General features: G+C 27.6%; 1 protein-coding gene across 6 annotated transcripts in view; it reads left to right on the top strand.

Annotated features, from left to right (window-relative positions):
- Positions 1-13475, top strand: part of LOC122497701 (sodium/potassium-transporting ATPase subunit alpha) — a 102257-nt gene that overhangs the window by 70112 nt on the left and 18670 nt on the right. For 5 of the 6 annotated variants that reach the window (XM_043604966.1, XM_043604970.1, XM_043604968.1 and 2 more), the window contains 5 exons: positions 1855-2307; positions 2428-3700; positions 3784-4020; positions 4082-4383; positions 7303-7397. In XM_043604966.1, coding sequence (XP_043460901.1) covers positions 1855-2307; positions 2428-3700; positions 3784-4020; positions 4082-4383; positions 7303-7397 — 2360 coding nt within the window. The remainder of the gene's footprint in view (positions 1-1854; positions 2308-2427; positions 3701-3783; positions 4021-4081; positions 4384-7302; positions 7398-13475) is intronic. The other variant, XM_043604967.1, reaches the window with a different exon arrangement.

Here is a 13475-nt window from a genome sequence, read left to right as displayed (position 1 = left end):
GTTTGAATTATTCATACTTTTAACTTAAAATTGTGTAGATTTAATTTTTTTAAATTTATTTGAAGTTTTTATTTCCTAATATATATTTGATTGAAGAATATCCGAATAATCGATGATATTTTGTAAAATTGAATTGTAAACAAAAGGATTTGAAAATTTTCAAAAAAATTTTTCAAAAATTATTAAAAATAATAAATTTAAAGAAGAATCTTAGTTAAAAATTCTGGAATACAATAATTAAATTGAAGTGATGAAAGTAATTTTGAATAAGTTAGAGTAACAATATTCTTATAATATAAAATAATGATTTTATCAGTCGATCAATTTTAATTATTATAGAACATGAAGATATTGATTGCTTCGAGTCTTCGACTCGGAGTGATCGATTTCTTCATGTTTTATGACAATTTTTTATAAGTTGTTTAACTTCAAAAATGTTTGAAGAATTTTAATTCCTAAGGAAAAATAATAATTAAATATTTATTTTAAAATGATTAATGTAACAATGCGGAATACAGTATTATATGAAAGTTTCATGTATTTGTAAAAATTTATTGGAATTATTTAATTTTGTAAAATATAAATTTATAGTTTTAGAAACCTGGAAAAATTCCGTTTTTGAACCTGGAAAATCTGGAAAAGTCAGGGAATTTTGAAATGAGCAAAAGCGTGGCAATCCTGTTTATTAAAACAAATCACATCACTAATGACAATTTCCACTTAAGCTAAAACTCTTAATATCTCAAGTAAAAATCTGAACTTTGCTTCTGTAGGCCTGTATAATTTATTATGGAAATTTTATGGAATTGGTAGATAAAATTGTTCTAAATCTATGTTTTTGAAAAATTTGACAAGTTTTATACGAAGTTAAATCCTAACCAGTTGAAATTTGGAAAAATAAAAAGTTCATAAAGTACTCTTTGTAATTAGCGTAATAATATATTATAACTTATTATAAATCTTTAAATATTTACATACTAAAATTTACTCTAAAATCGCTTTTCTAACGATCGTTTTTTATAAGTAGAATGGTTTTGAAATAGAAAAAATTGTGGAATTGAGTACAGGAGAGTTGTGGGATAAACATGTAAACCAAGGCTAAAATCAATTGATTGAGGTGTTCTTGGTAAATCTTATTCAGTGACTTGAAAAACTTTGTTTCTAGAGAAATACAAATAGCTTAATGCAATATTTCTTTAAGGTTCAAACTTTCTAAAAATGTAAAAATATAATTTATTCTTTCATATGACGACTTTCCTTAATAAAATTAAGCAGTATTCAGTTTTATTGGTAAATGGATTTTAATAATTACAGGAATAGATTTGAAATTAAAATCTTTAATAATAAAATCGACTGTAATTGATCTACTGGGAAATGTTGTGATCCTACACACAACAAATAAAACAATACAATAATTCACCCCTTTTTCGACCAACAAGGGAACATTCTTTACTGTGGAACACAGATTTCTTTCAAACCATAATAATTGCTAGATTTTAAAAATTCTAAAATGCTATTTGTATTTTTAAAGCCTGATTTCAAATTCTTCTTTATTGACTCAAAAAACTTTTCATACCAAATTAAAAACTTAATTATCCACTATATATATAATATCAGAATTATAAGCAGAGATTTTATAAACATTTAGATTTTAATTTTTATGAACAGTAGAGAATATATCCCCTTGTAATACCTGAATTATATAATTTTGAATTATCATTTTTGTTTTCGAAAATTTCAAATTTCAAAATGCACTAAAATAAAATGACGTTGTCTAAATGAAACTCTACATCTGAATATTAATTTAATATGTTGTTTAACGATTGCAAAAATGATTTGAAATGAATATTATAGGGCCTTAGCCATGCAAAAGCGAAGGAGAATTTGGAAAGAGACGGCCCGAATGCTCTCACACCACCTAAACAAACACCTGAATGGGTCAAGTTCTGCAAGAATCTCTTCGGAGGTTTTGCCCTGCTCCTGTGGATTGGCGCCATCCTCTGTTTTATCGCTTATTCCATTCAGGCTTCGACAAGCGAAGATCCTAACGACGACAACTTATATTTGGGTATCGTCCTTGCAGCTGTCGTGATAGTGACGGGAATTTTCTCGTATTATCAGGAGAGTAAATCTAGTAAAATTATGGAGTCGTTCAAAAATATGGTTCCCCAATTCGCCACGGTAATCAGAGAAGGTGAAAAGCTTACATTAAGAGCGGAGGAAATTGTTTTGGGAGACGTTGTGGACGTTAAATTCGGGGATAGGATCCCTGCTGATATTAGGATTATCGAATCTCGAGGATTTAAGGTATGGTCACTCGCCATTATTTTCTTGTTTAAAGTTTTTCTGTAGAATAATTGAATAATAATTGATAATTTAATTATATGTAAATAATGTAAATTTATGCGAGATTTTTTCTGATTGTAGGTAGACAACAGCTCGTTAACTGGAGAATCCGAGCCTCAATCAAGATCGCCGGAATTTACGAACGAGAATCCTTTGGAGACGAAGAACTTGGCTTTCTTCTCGACAAATGCTGTTGAAGGCACTGCAAAAGGTATTGTCATCTGTTGTGGAGATCAAACAGTGATGGGAAGGATTGCCGGTCTCGCGTCCGGCCTCGACACTGGTGAGACTCCAATCGCCAAGGAAATCCATCACTTTATTCATTTAATTACCGGCGTAGCCGTGTTCCTCGGCGTTACCTTCTTCGTCATAGCCTTTATTTTGGGTTACCATTGGCTTGATGCGGTCATCTTCCTTATTGGAATCATCGTAGCTAATGTGCCTGAAGGTCTGTTGGCGACCGTCACGGTATGTCTCACTCTCACTGCCAAGAGAATGGCATCAAAGAACTGTCTCGTTAAGAATCTCGAGGCCGTCGAGACTTTAGGATCGACGTCCACTATTTGTTCAGACAAGACCGGAACTCTCACCCAAAACAGAATGACTGTTGCCCACATGTGGTTCGACAACCAGATAATCGAGGCCGACACCACCGAGGATCAATCTGGAGTTCAGTATGACAGGACAAGTCCTGGATTCAAGGCTTTATCCAAGATCGCAACGCTTTGCAATCGAGCCGAGTTCAAGCCCGGTCAAGATGGAGTGCCAATTCTCAAGCGAGACGTGAATGGTGACGCTTCCGAGGCTGCCCTTCTCAAATGTATGGAGCTCGCCCTTGGGGACGTGATGGGAATACGTAAGCGAAACAAGAAAGTGTGCGAGGTCCCCTTCAACTCGACGAACAAGTACCAAGTGTCCGTCCACGAATCGGATGATCCAAATGACCCTCGACATCAGCTAGTCATGAAGGGAGCACCAGAGAGAATCTTGGATCGCTGCTCAACAATCTTCATCAGTGGAAAGGAGAAAGTTCTTGATGAGGAAATGAAGGAAGCGTTCAACAACGCCTACCTCGAGCTCGGCGGACTTGGAGAGCGAGTTCTCGGCTTTTGCGACTTTCTTCTGCCATCTGATAAATTCCCACTAGGCTTCAAATTTAACTCTGACGATCCGAACTTCCCTACAAGTGGACTACGATTTGTGGGACTTATGTCAATGATTGATCCGCCCAGAGCTGCGGTACCAGATGCCGTGGGAAAATGTCGTTCCGCTGGTATCAAGGTCATCATGGTTACTGGTGATCATCCAATCACTGCCAAAGCCATTGCCAAATCCGTCGGAATTATCTCCGAAGGTTCGTCCTTTTTTGTTTCCTCCTTTTTTGTTTGAATTTATGAATTAATGAGGAAAATAATGGAACTTATATTTTTCAATCAGGTAATGAAACAATTGAGGATATTGCTCAGCGGCTGAACATTCCCGTTTCCGAAGTGAATCCCCGCGAAGCGAAAGCTGCAGTGGTCCACGGAAGTGATCTCAGGGATTTGAACTCCGATCAGCTGGACGAAATCCTCAGATATCACACCGAAATAGTGTTCGCTCGTACCTCGCCTCAGCAGAAGCTTATAATTGTCGAGGGCTGCCAAAGAATGGGTGCCATTGTTGCGGTAACAGGTGAGTTACTCAAGTAGCCAGAAAAATTAAGGACAATCGATTAATCGTCTATTTTATTTAGGCGATGGTGTGAATGACTCGCCTGCTTTGAAGAAAGCGGACATTGGAGTTGCCATGGGAATTGCCGGTTCGGACGTCTCAAAACAAGCTGCGGACATGATTTTGCTGGATGATAATTTTGCTTCAATTGTCACAGGAGTCGAAGAGGGTCGATTAATCTTCGATAATTTGAAGAAGTCTATCGCTTACACTTTAACTTCCAACATTCCTGAGATTTCTCCTTTCTTGGCCTTCATTCTTTGCGACATTCCCCTGCCACTTGGTACCGTTACGATTCTTTGCATCGATTTGGGAACTGATATGGTAAGTGCTGTTCACATGTACGTCAACAGATTTACAAAACTTTATAAACTATTTCAATGGAGTCTTGTATTTACACAGCTTTTTAACAGGTTCTTCAAATTCGTTTCTTTTTCATTTATCTCTTAATTAAAGCCAAAAGATATCTGTCTAGAGTCAAAAATTATTATTGCATTGAAATGTCCTGTCCTTCGCTGATTGTCAGGTGCCGGCCATTTCCTTGGCCTATGAACAAGCAGAGTCGGACATTATGAAGAGAAGACCACGAAATCCATATATGGACAATCTCGTCAATGAAAGGTTTATGGACATTGAAAATAGCTAGATTCCCCACTTTTACATATTATTTTCTTCATTTTGCGTCTCTTTGATTTGAAGTCTTTAGCTTTTCGCCAGAAGAAGCTCCCGTATTAGCGGTATCGCTATCAAGTAGCTACACTTTGTCTCGATACATTCTCAGTGTTCATTGATATTTTATTTCCACTTTATAGATTCTGCATAACAGGCGTCAAGGAATCTTCTCAAAGGATGATTAATGCGATTTTTCTTTTTTCAGAATTATTTTCAGAACAAAAGATTTGGGAGGCTCCCAACTACATTCTTTCCCAATAAATCCTTCTACTTGTTCCACTGACACGTTATCCCTGTTTTTAAGTTGCTTATTGTTTATTATTTATGATTAAGTATTTTTAAACTTTTGAGAATAGACATTCCACTTTGAAACATTACGCGATCTACTCTGTCTATGAAAATTGTCAGGTTATCTATGTTCCAATGATTTTTTCTGTTAATAGCATTCTCTTATTTTTAAAGCGGAAATTTATTTTCAAGTGAAAAATGCTCTACCAGAGTATCTTGCTTTTTTCAAGTGATACAAAAGAAAATTGGGTGAATCTTTCATAACCTTGCATCGAAAACTTGACTACGTTCTGAATAATAGAGATAGTTGTTGTGATAGGAAAGATAATGATCGGTCAGAATTTGAACTTTATTTCAAACGGATTTTTATCACAAAACCATCCAGTTAGGAATTTTTGAATTATTATCTATAATTTTTTATAGTTAAAAGTCCGTAAAAGTCCATTTTTTTAAAAAAGGTCCGTAAATTTGGATAATTTTAGAGAAATTACAAATGATTGTAAGAATTCAATTATTTTCAAAAGTAATAAAATTCTTGGCAAAAATTCAATTATGTTTAAAATTTTTTTTAAATTCTAGTTAAAATTTCAATTATTATTAGAAATAATTAAATTCTTCTCCAAAATTCAATTATTTTCAAAAATTTTAATAAAATTCTTTGAAAAATTTCAATTATTTTCAAAAATTTTCTTCAATTCAATGATTTTTAATAGGTACTTAATAAAATTTTTTAAAAGAATTAAATTATTTAAAAAAAAATTTAATAAAATTCTACACAAATCTTTCATTATTTTCAAAAAATAATAAAAATTTCATTATTTACAAATTTTTTTATAAATCTCTTCGCAATCATTCAATTATTTTAATAAATAATAAAATTTTTTCAGGGATTCAATTATTTTGGTAAATAATAAAAATCTTATTAGGAATTCAATTATTTTCATAAATAATAAAACTCATTGCAGAATTTCAATTATTTTTAATACAATTTTAATGAATTCAATTATTTTAAAAATGAGAATTCAATTTTAAGAAACATTCAATTATTCAATGAATTATTTAATTTTGTATTTAAATAATTGAATTCTCGTAGAATTTTCTAATAAAAATTAATTTAAAAATGGATTTCAGTTAAAATTTTAGATTATTATTGAATATTAAAAGCATTAGAGCATAAATTTTTAGAAATAATTGAATTTTGAAAAGGTTTCAGATTAAAATCTTTGAAAATTTGAATTTTTCATATTTTTAACTAACAATTCTGTGGAATTAATTTTTTGTTTTTGAGAAAGTTTGATTGCGGATTTTTTTTACATTATTTAAAGTTTTTATTTTCTTATATATATATTTAATTGAAGAATTTGCGAATAATTGAAATTTTGTAAAATTGAATATTGTAAACAAATGGATTTGAAAATTGTCAAAGAACTTTTTAGAAAATTATTAAAAATAATCGATTTTAAGAAGAATTTTAGTTAAAAATTCTTGAAAATAATAATTGAATTTGATAATGATTTTATCACTCTGTCATCTTTAATTATTATAAAACATGAAGAAATCGATCACTCCGAGTCTTCGACTCGGAGTTATCAATATCTTCATGTTTTATAGTTATGAAAAATTTAATTTATAGTTTTAAGTAAAATGTTCTCTTATTTGACTCTGACTGGTTACATTTTTGTCAACAATTGGTCCGTAAATAGTTCGTAATTTTTCATTTTTGTCCGTAAAGTCCGTATTTTTAAATACTTTCACTGGTTCGAGCCCTGGAAGTAAGGATAAGTAGTTGTTGCTATTACTCTTATATGTATAGAAAATTTGCAATTTTATAACTTAGGTATGAAAATTTTATTCAATAGACTATCGGTTTAAGCCCATCTTAAATTCTTCACTCTCCTTCCCACTTAATAATAATAGGACTACCTAATTAAGGTGTCGCCGCGCGCAGATAAAAGATGTCATCTATTGAATGATAAGATGTGTACCTGTAGTATCTTAAGAAAATTGGAAAAATGGTATAATTTTATTTATTTTGTATGTCCCTCCTATCGTTTTTTGATGCAAGGTAATTTTTTTTTTTGTTTTTTTAATAAACTAAATTATAATCAGTAAAAATCATTGAAAAATGAATAATCTGACAATTCATATCGTTGTAGACTTGGAAAAATGTTGTAATTTTTTCTTCTTAAAAACGCAATTCTCTCATCGGGATTAAAATTATCAATTGATTTGATTAATATATTTTAACATTTTCATTGAGCTTCTTAATAAATATGACATCAGGTACCCGCCATCTCACTAGCCTACGAGGAGGCAGAGAGCGATATTATGAAGCGACAGCCACGAAACCCCTTCACTGACAAGCTAGTTAACGAAAGGTAAAACATTTCAACAACATATCACAAAATCCCACATTTCAACAAGGTTCTCAATCAAAAAATTTTGTCGTTGTATCTTTCTCAAATTGTCATCCATTTCATTAGCATTTCACTTATTATCAAATGACAACGACATTTTTTTGATAAACCTTACACAATTCTTTTACTTATTTTCTATCAAACAAAACTGAAACTGGCATTGAAATTCAACAGACTTGTGCATTTTTACTTTTTCTTACTAGCAAGAATTTATGAAAAAATTTCAAAGTGGCGCAAAAGTACTTTGTGTTGGCAATCTGCTGTTCTTGTAAAACGAATATATTTAACTTTAGGAAAATATGATTTTGATAAGACTTTGTGGACCATTGCCATTAAGAGAAAACCAAAATAAAAAATTTTCCTCTTAATTCAGGTTTCTCTCTAACTAAAAAATGTAATTTACTTTCTAAAGTTAAATATAAATTATCGAAATATCCAGTTCATAAAAAGACCTATCAAAACCTATCAAAATTAAAAAAATGGTTTTCAAATGTTATAAGAGATTGTCAAAACGCGTGATTTTTCCTCATAAATAAATTATAAATGAATTTACATTGTTAATTTCAGTTTCGTATATATTTTTATATTTCTATTAACTTTTTCCACAATTACTCTATGACAAATGCCTCTAATCGCCAATTCTGGCGACGATAACTGCGATACTTACTTTTAGACTCTTTCATTTATAGAATGTAATAATATATATAATATATTTAAAATAGATTCATTCATAAACTATTTTCATGAACATAATAGTTTAATAGTTTAAGAATTCAATGAAAACTACTTTTAGGAAAGTTTATTTAAAAGGTGACACATATTAGGATTAGTTATGAAAAGGAAACACTATATCAAATCATCGGTACTATTAGTAAACTATAATATGCTTCTAACTTTCAAATTAAATTTTTTCAGTTCTAATTTTATATAATCGATTCTTCTTGTTAAAAATACTTGTAAATATATTTCTTGCAAGTTGAAAATTTATAAGTAGCTATTTTTGTGAAAGTAAGTTTTTATTAACAAAAAGAAAAAAAAACATTTAAATTTGTTAGGAAAGAATTATTTTTTAACGAGAGGAAATGATTAAATGTTTGGTTTGGTTTTCTCTAATCGCACTTGAAACTTTTACCACTGACCGAATAACCCATCGATTAGGGTCATATTATTAAAGTCAAGGTAAGCTGTCTCTAATATTAATATATTTTTCGGAACTCTGCTTTCCTAAGATTTTCTTCTATATTTTTTGAACCCAATTTGGGAATCTTTAACGCCCGAAAAAGAAATTTCAAAAAATCTAAAAATGAAAACTTTTGAAAATAAATCTTTAAATAACGCACTTCTTTCTTCAAGCAGCGAAAGACCTATAGCAAATTATAAAAAAAGAGAAAGGCTGGATGCATCGCACGATTACTCTTTTTCTATACCATTCGACCTTTGTCTCTTCGCATTATGTTCTGAACTAAAAATATTTACTGCCTCAGCCTTACATTCACATTTTTTCTACAATATATATATAATTTAAACAAAAATTTTCAAATTACTTTTTTTCTTTTTATTAAATTAAAAATCTCTGATTGCCAAGCTGCTTCCATTTTACACTTATTCAATTCTAAAGCACTATCAAATTTGGGAATGCTTTTTAAATACTTTTTACAATTAAATGGACGCTGCATTTTGTGCGTCGAGTTTTAGAATACGTTATTTTAAAACAAAGACCTTTAAAATTCTTAATATTACTTCTAATTTATTAATTAAATAAAATTAATACATGGCGAACATTTCTATAGAAACTTTTTATTTTTCGGTTGTATTCATACGTCCAATACTTACATGTAATCAACTTATTAATTGATTATTATTAATTATATGTTGGATTTATAAATACAGTTGTATTGAAAAAATTTTTCGTATTCGAAATTATGTCGTTCGCCCCAAGTCGAATGAACGTATGTTTAAAAAACATTTTGGAAGTTACTTATTATTATTTTAGAAGTTTATATTATTATTAGCAAATGTTACGCGCGGAAAGTGATATTGAATTTATTATTGTTATGCAAATTACAAAATTTTTTATTTTCAAATATAAATTTTTTAAATAATTTCATAATCAAAATTTTAAAAATTCACTTATTAAGTACAACATTAATTATTACTGTTCATATTTTTAAAAATTTTAGTAAAATTTTATGAAAGAATTCAATTATTTTCTAAAATTTTAATAAATCCTTCGAAAAAATTAAATTATTTTTATAAATAGTTAAATTCTTCGCAAGAATTAAATTAATTTTATAAATAGTTAAATTCTTTGCAGGAATTCAATTATTTTCAAAATAATTTTAATTAAATTCCTCGGATGAATTCAAATATTTAAAAATATTTCCATAAATATTTTAATTATTTCCTAAAATTTTAATAAATTCTTCGAAACAATTCAACTATTTTTATATGTAAATGCAAAAATTCTTTGCAGAAATTAAATTATTTTTAATCAAATTTAAATAAAACTACACGAAAGAATTTAATTATTTTCAAAAAATAATAAAAAGGAAAAAAATTCCAAAGAAATATTTATATAAAATTATTAATAACAATTTAATTATTTCTTAAAATTTTAATAAATTCTTCGAAAAATTTCAATTATTTTTATAAATAGTAAAATTCTTCGCAATAATTAAATTATTTTTATAAATAGTAAAATCCTTTGCTGGAATTCAATCATTTTCAATTAAAATTATTAAAGAAACTCCATTAGTTTCAAAAAAAAAATGCAAAGAAATTCTTCAAAAGAATTTAATTAAGATTTATAAAAATTTTAATAAAATTCTTTGCGAGAATTCAGTTATTTTCCTTGAAGTTCTTAACTTCTAAATAAAATTTGAAAATTGTTAAACAGTCTTTCCACAGGAATTAAGACATTCAAAAATTTCAAATTCAAACCTTTTTTAAATTAAACAAATTATAAAAGTATTGTTATAAAACATGACGATATCAATACCTCCGAGTCTTCGACTCGGAGTGATCGATTTATTCATGTTTTATAATAATTAAAGATAACCAAGAGATAAAATCATTATTTTATATTATAAGAATATTGTTAGTGTAACTTCATCAAAATTATTTTCATCATTTTAATAATTAATAATTGAATTTCTGTGAAATTTTTATTATTTATGAAAATAATTAAATGTTTGCATACAATTTTATTAAAATTTTTTTTCAAATAATTGAATTCTTTTTAGGAAATTTTATTAAAATAGTAGATATTGAAAATCATTGAAATTAGAAAAATTTTTGAAAATAATTGAAATTAGGACAAGAATTTTTTTGCCATTTATGAAAATAATTAAACTTTGGAGAAGAATATTGTTATTTATAAAGATAATTGGGATTTTTACGAGAATTTTTTTTAAATTTTGAATATAGTTGAATTTTATTTTTTTTTTGAAAATAATTGAATTTCTGAAATTATTTGTAATTTTTCCAAAATTGAATTTTTTTAGTGTTATCAAACAAAAATTTAAATTATAAAAAATTGTCAAATTTTATTATTTTTAAAATTCCTAATTTTATTTAAAAAAAGCAGCAAGAAGTTAGCGAATGGTTGCTAGTGTTTTTTAAACATATGTTCATTCGACTTGGGGTGAACGATGTATTTAAAAATGACATTAATGTAGGTTATAGTAATTTACGCTTTTAAATAAGATTAAGGTGATATTAAAATCATTAAATTTAATTTTATAAAAGATGAAGTAAAAGGTTTCCCTTGAAATATGGAAGTCTGCTAATTTATAGAAAATACAAAATATAGTATCTTATTCTGAAATTATGACGGAAAGTTGATAAAATATTTCACCTATTTTCTCAAAATTGGGATTGGTTCTGCAGTAGTGCGCCATATGTGTCTTTTTCAGTTAACGCAATTGAAAGTGAGAAAAACAAATTGGACTATGAAAATAAGTAAATGTCACTCAAACATCGATTCCAATAATTAAACCAATTTCTTTTGGTAAAAATTATATTTAAAAATTATTGATTCTTTGTAAATAGTCTTCAGAATTTGATATATAGCAGTAAATAATAACATTTTAATGTTATAAATTAATTTTTTTAATTTGAACAGAAACGTGTTGTATATTAAAAATTTAATTCAGTGAATTATGACGAAGCAATAGATTTGCTTTAACTTAATTTAAGAATGATATTTATACATTTTTATTCCATTTTACAATAAATTAAAGTAATTTTTATTATATTTTTTGAAGATCATAGAGCAAAGTTGATGTTTATAAAATAATTAGGAAAAAAATGGTTTATTTTCTTTTAAAAATTATGGAAATAGCTAAGTGCTATAATTAAATAATATACACATTTGAAATAGTTTAAGTTAAATACCGGCAAGTCCTTCTAAATGATAAATCGCTCTAAAATTTTCCGCCTTTCTTCCCTTCACTTTAGTATCAAAGTTGATGGTTGTTCAACATTTTAACTAAATCTTTTTATTATTATATCTATTACTAACTAGCAATTATTTCCTATATTGCGAATTTTTTAAGATTTGTACTAAATACACTACCGTCGGAAATTATCGGTGCGGCTCCACGCGCATGGCCCAAAAAAACATACCAATCTTCAAATCACGATTTTTCTGTAAAAAATCTCAGAAAATTAACAAATATACCATTCGAAAGCTTATAATATTCTACGATAAATGATATACTTCTTGACTTAAGGTAGAATTTTCTTATTTTTAAAATAAAATTTTGCTTTTAAATATAAATTTAATTTTAATTTAGAAAGTATTGAAGATATATAAATATTTATAGCAAAAAGTCTAAATTTATAAGTCAATACATTAAATATAATAACAAGATTAATAGTGTTTGAAATTAGAAAATGTAGAACAGAAAACATATTTCAAGTGTTCTTGGAACGTCCAGGGTTGCCACATAACCTGGAAATGTCAGGGAATTTTTTAAACCTTGAAAAAAACCTGGAAAAGTCAGGGAATTTTGATCGGAATCATGGAAAATTATTGTTTTCTAATTGTGCTTATTCTTGAAATCTAATTTTACTTAAATATTTCAAAATTAATTAAATTTTAAAAGAGTTGCGTTTAAAATTTTCATAAATAGATAAACTTCTGTTAGAAATCACGTATTTTAAATAGTTAGTTCACTTGACCATGGAAAAGGATTGCGAATCCTCGTAAAGTTAGGTTTATAGAAAATAACTGGTAATTATTTTCGTTAAGACACTCTTAGTTAATTAAAAGAATAATCTTTATTTAAGAAATGAATTAAATTAAAATTTATAAACATTAGAATTAATCGCACTTAATTGACTCTCTCGGCCTATACGTGTTTCTCGTTACTCGATCTAAATCGCAATGCCCTTCGCGGGGACTTTTCGCCCAAAAACCGTCGCACTCACACACACACACTAACGAACATTTCCGAAATCATAAATCACACGCTATCACTTCAAAAGGTTGTAATTTGAAATTTTGTAAAATTTCAATTTTGAATGGAATTCTATTATTTACAAAATCTTTTTAAATTTCTATGCAATAATTCAATTATTTTCCATAAATAATCAATTTTTTTAAAGAGATTCAACTATTTTCATAAATAATAAAACTCATCGCAAAGTTTCAATTATTTTTAATACAAATTTCTCGAAAAATGTAATTATTCTTAAAAATTTTATTAAAATTCATCAAAGAAATTCAATTTCTTGAAAGAATTAAATTATTTTCAAAAATTTTAATGAAATTCTTTTTAACAATTCAATTTTTTTTCAAAATAATTTTAATAAAATTCTACGTAGGTAGAAATTTAATTAATTTCAATAATTTATCAAAATTGAATTATTTTCAATATTTACTATTTTAATCAAATTTCACAAAAGAATTCAATTGTTTAAAAAAAATTTTAAAAAAACTTCGTCTCAAGAATTCAATTATTTTCAAAAGTAATAAAAATCTTCGTAGAAATTCAATTATGGTCGAAAGTTTAAAAAAATTCTCTCCAAAATTTC

The sequence above is a fragment of the Leptopilina heterotoma genome, unplaced genomic scaffold (assembly GCF_015476425.1).
Source record: "Leptopilina heterotoma isolate Lh14 unplaced genomic scaffold, ASM1547642v1 Lhet_135, whole genome shotgun sequence".
Taxonomy (NCBI): Eukaryota; Metazoa; Arthropoda; class Insecta; order Hymenoptera; family Figitidae; genus Leptopilina; species Leptopilina heterotoma.
This window is presented reverse-complemented; position numbering and strand designations above follow the sequence as displayed.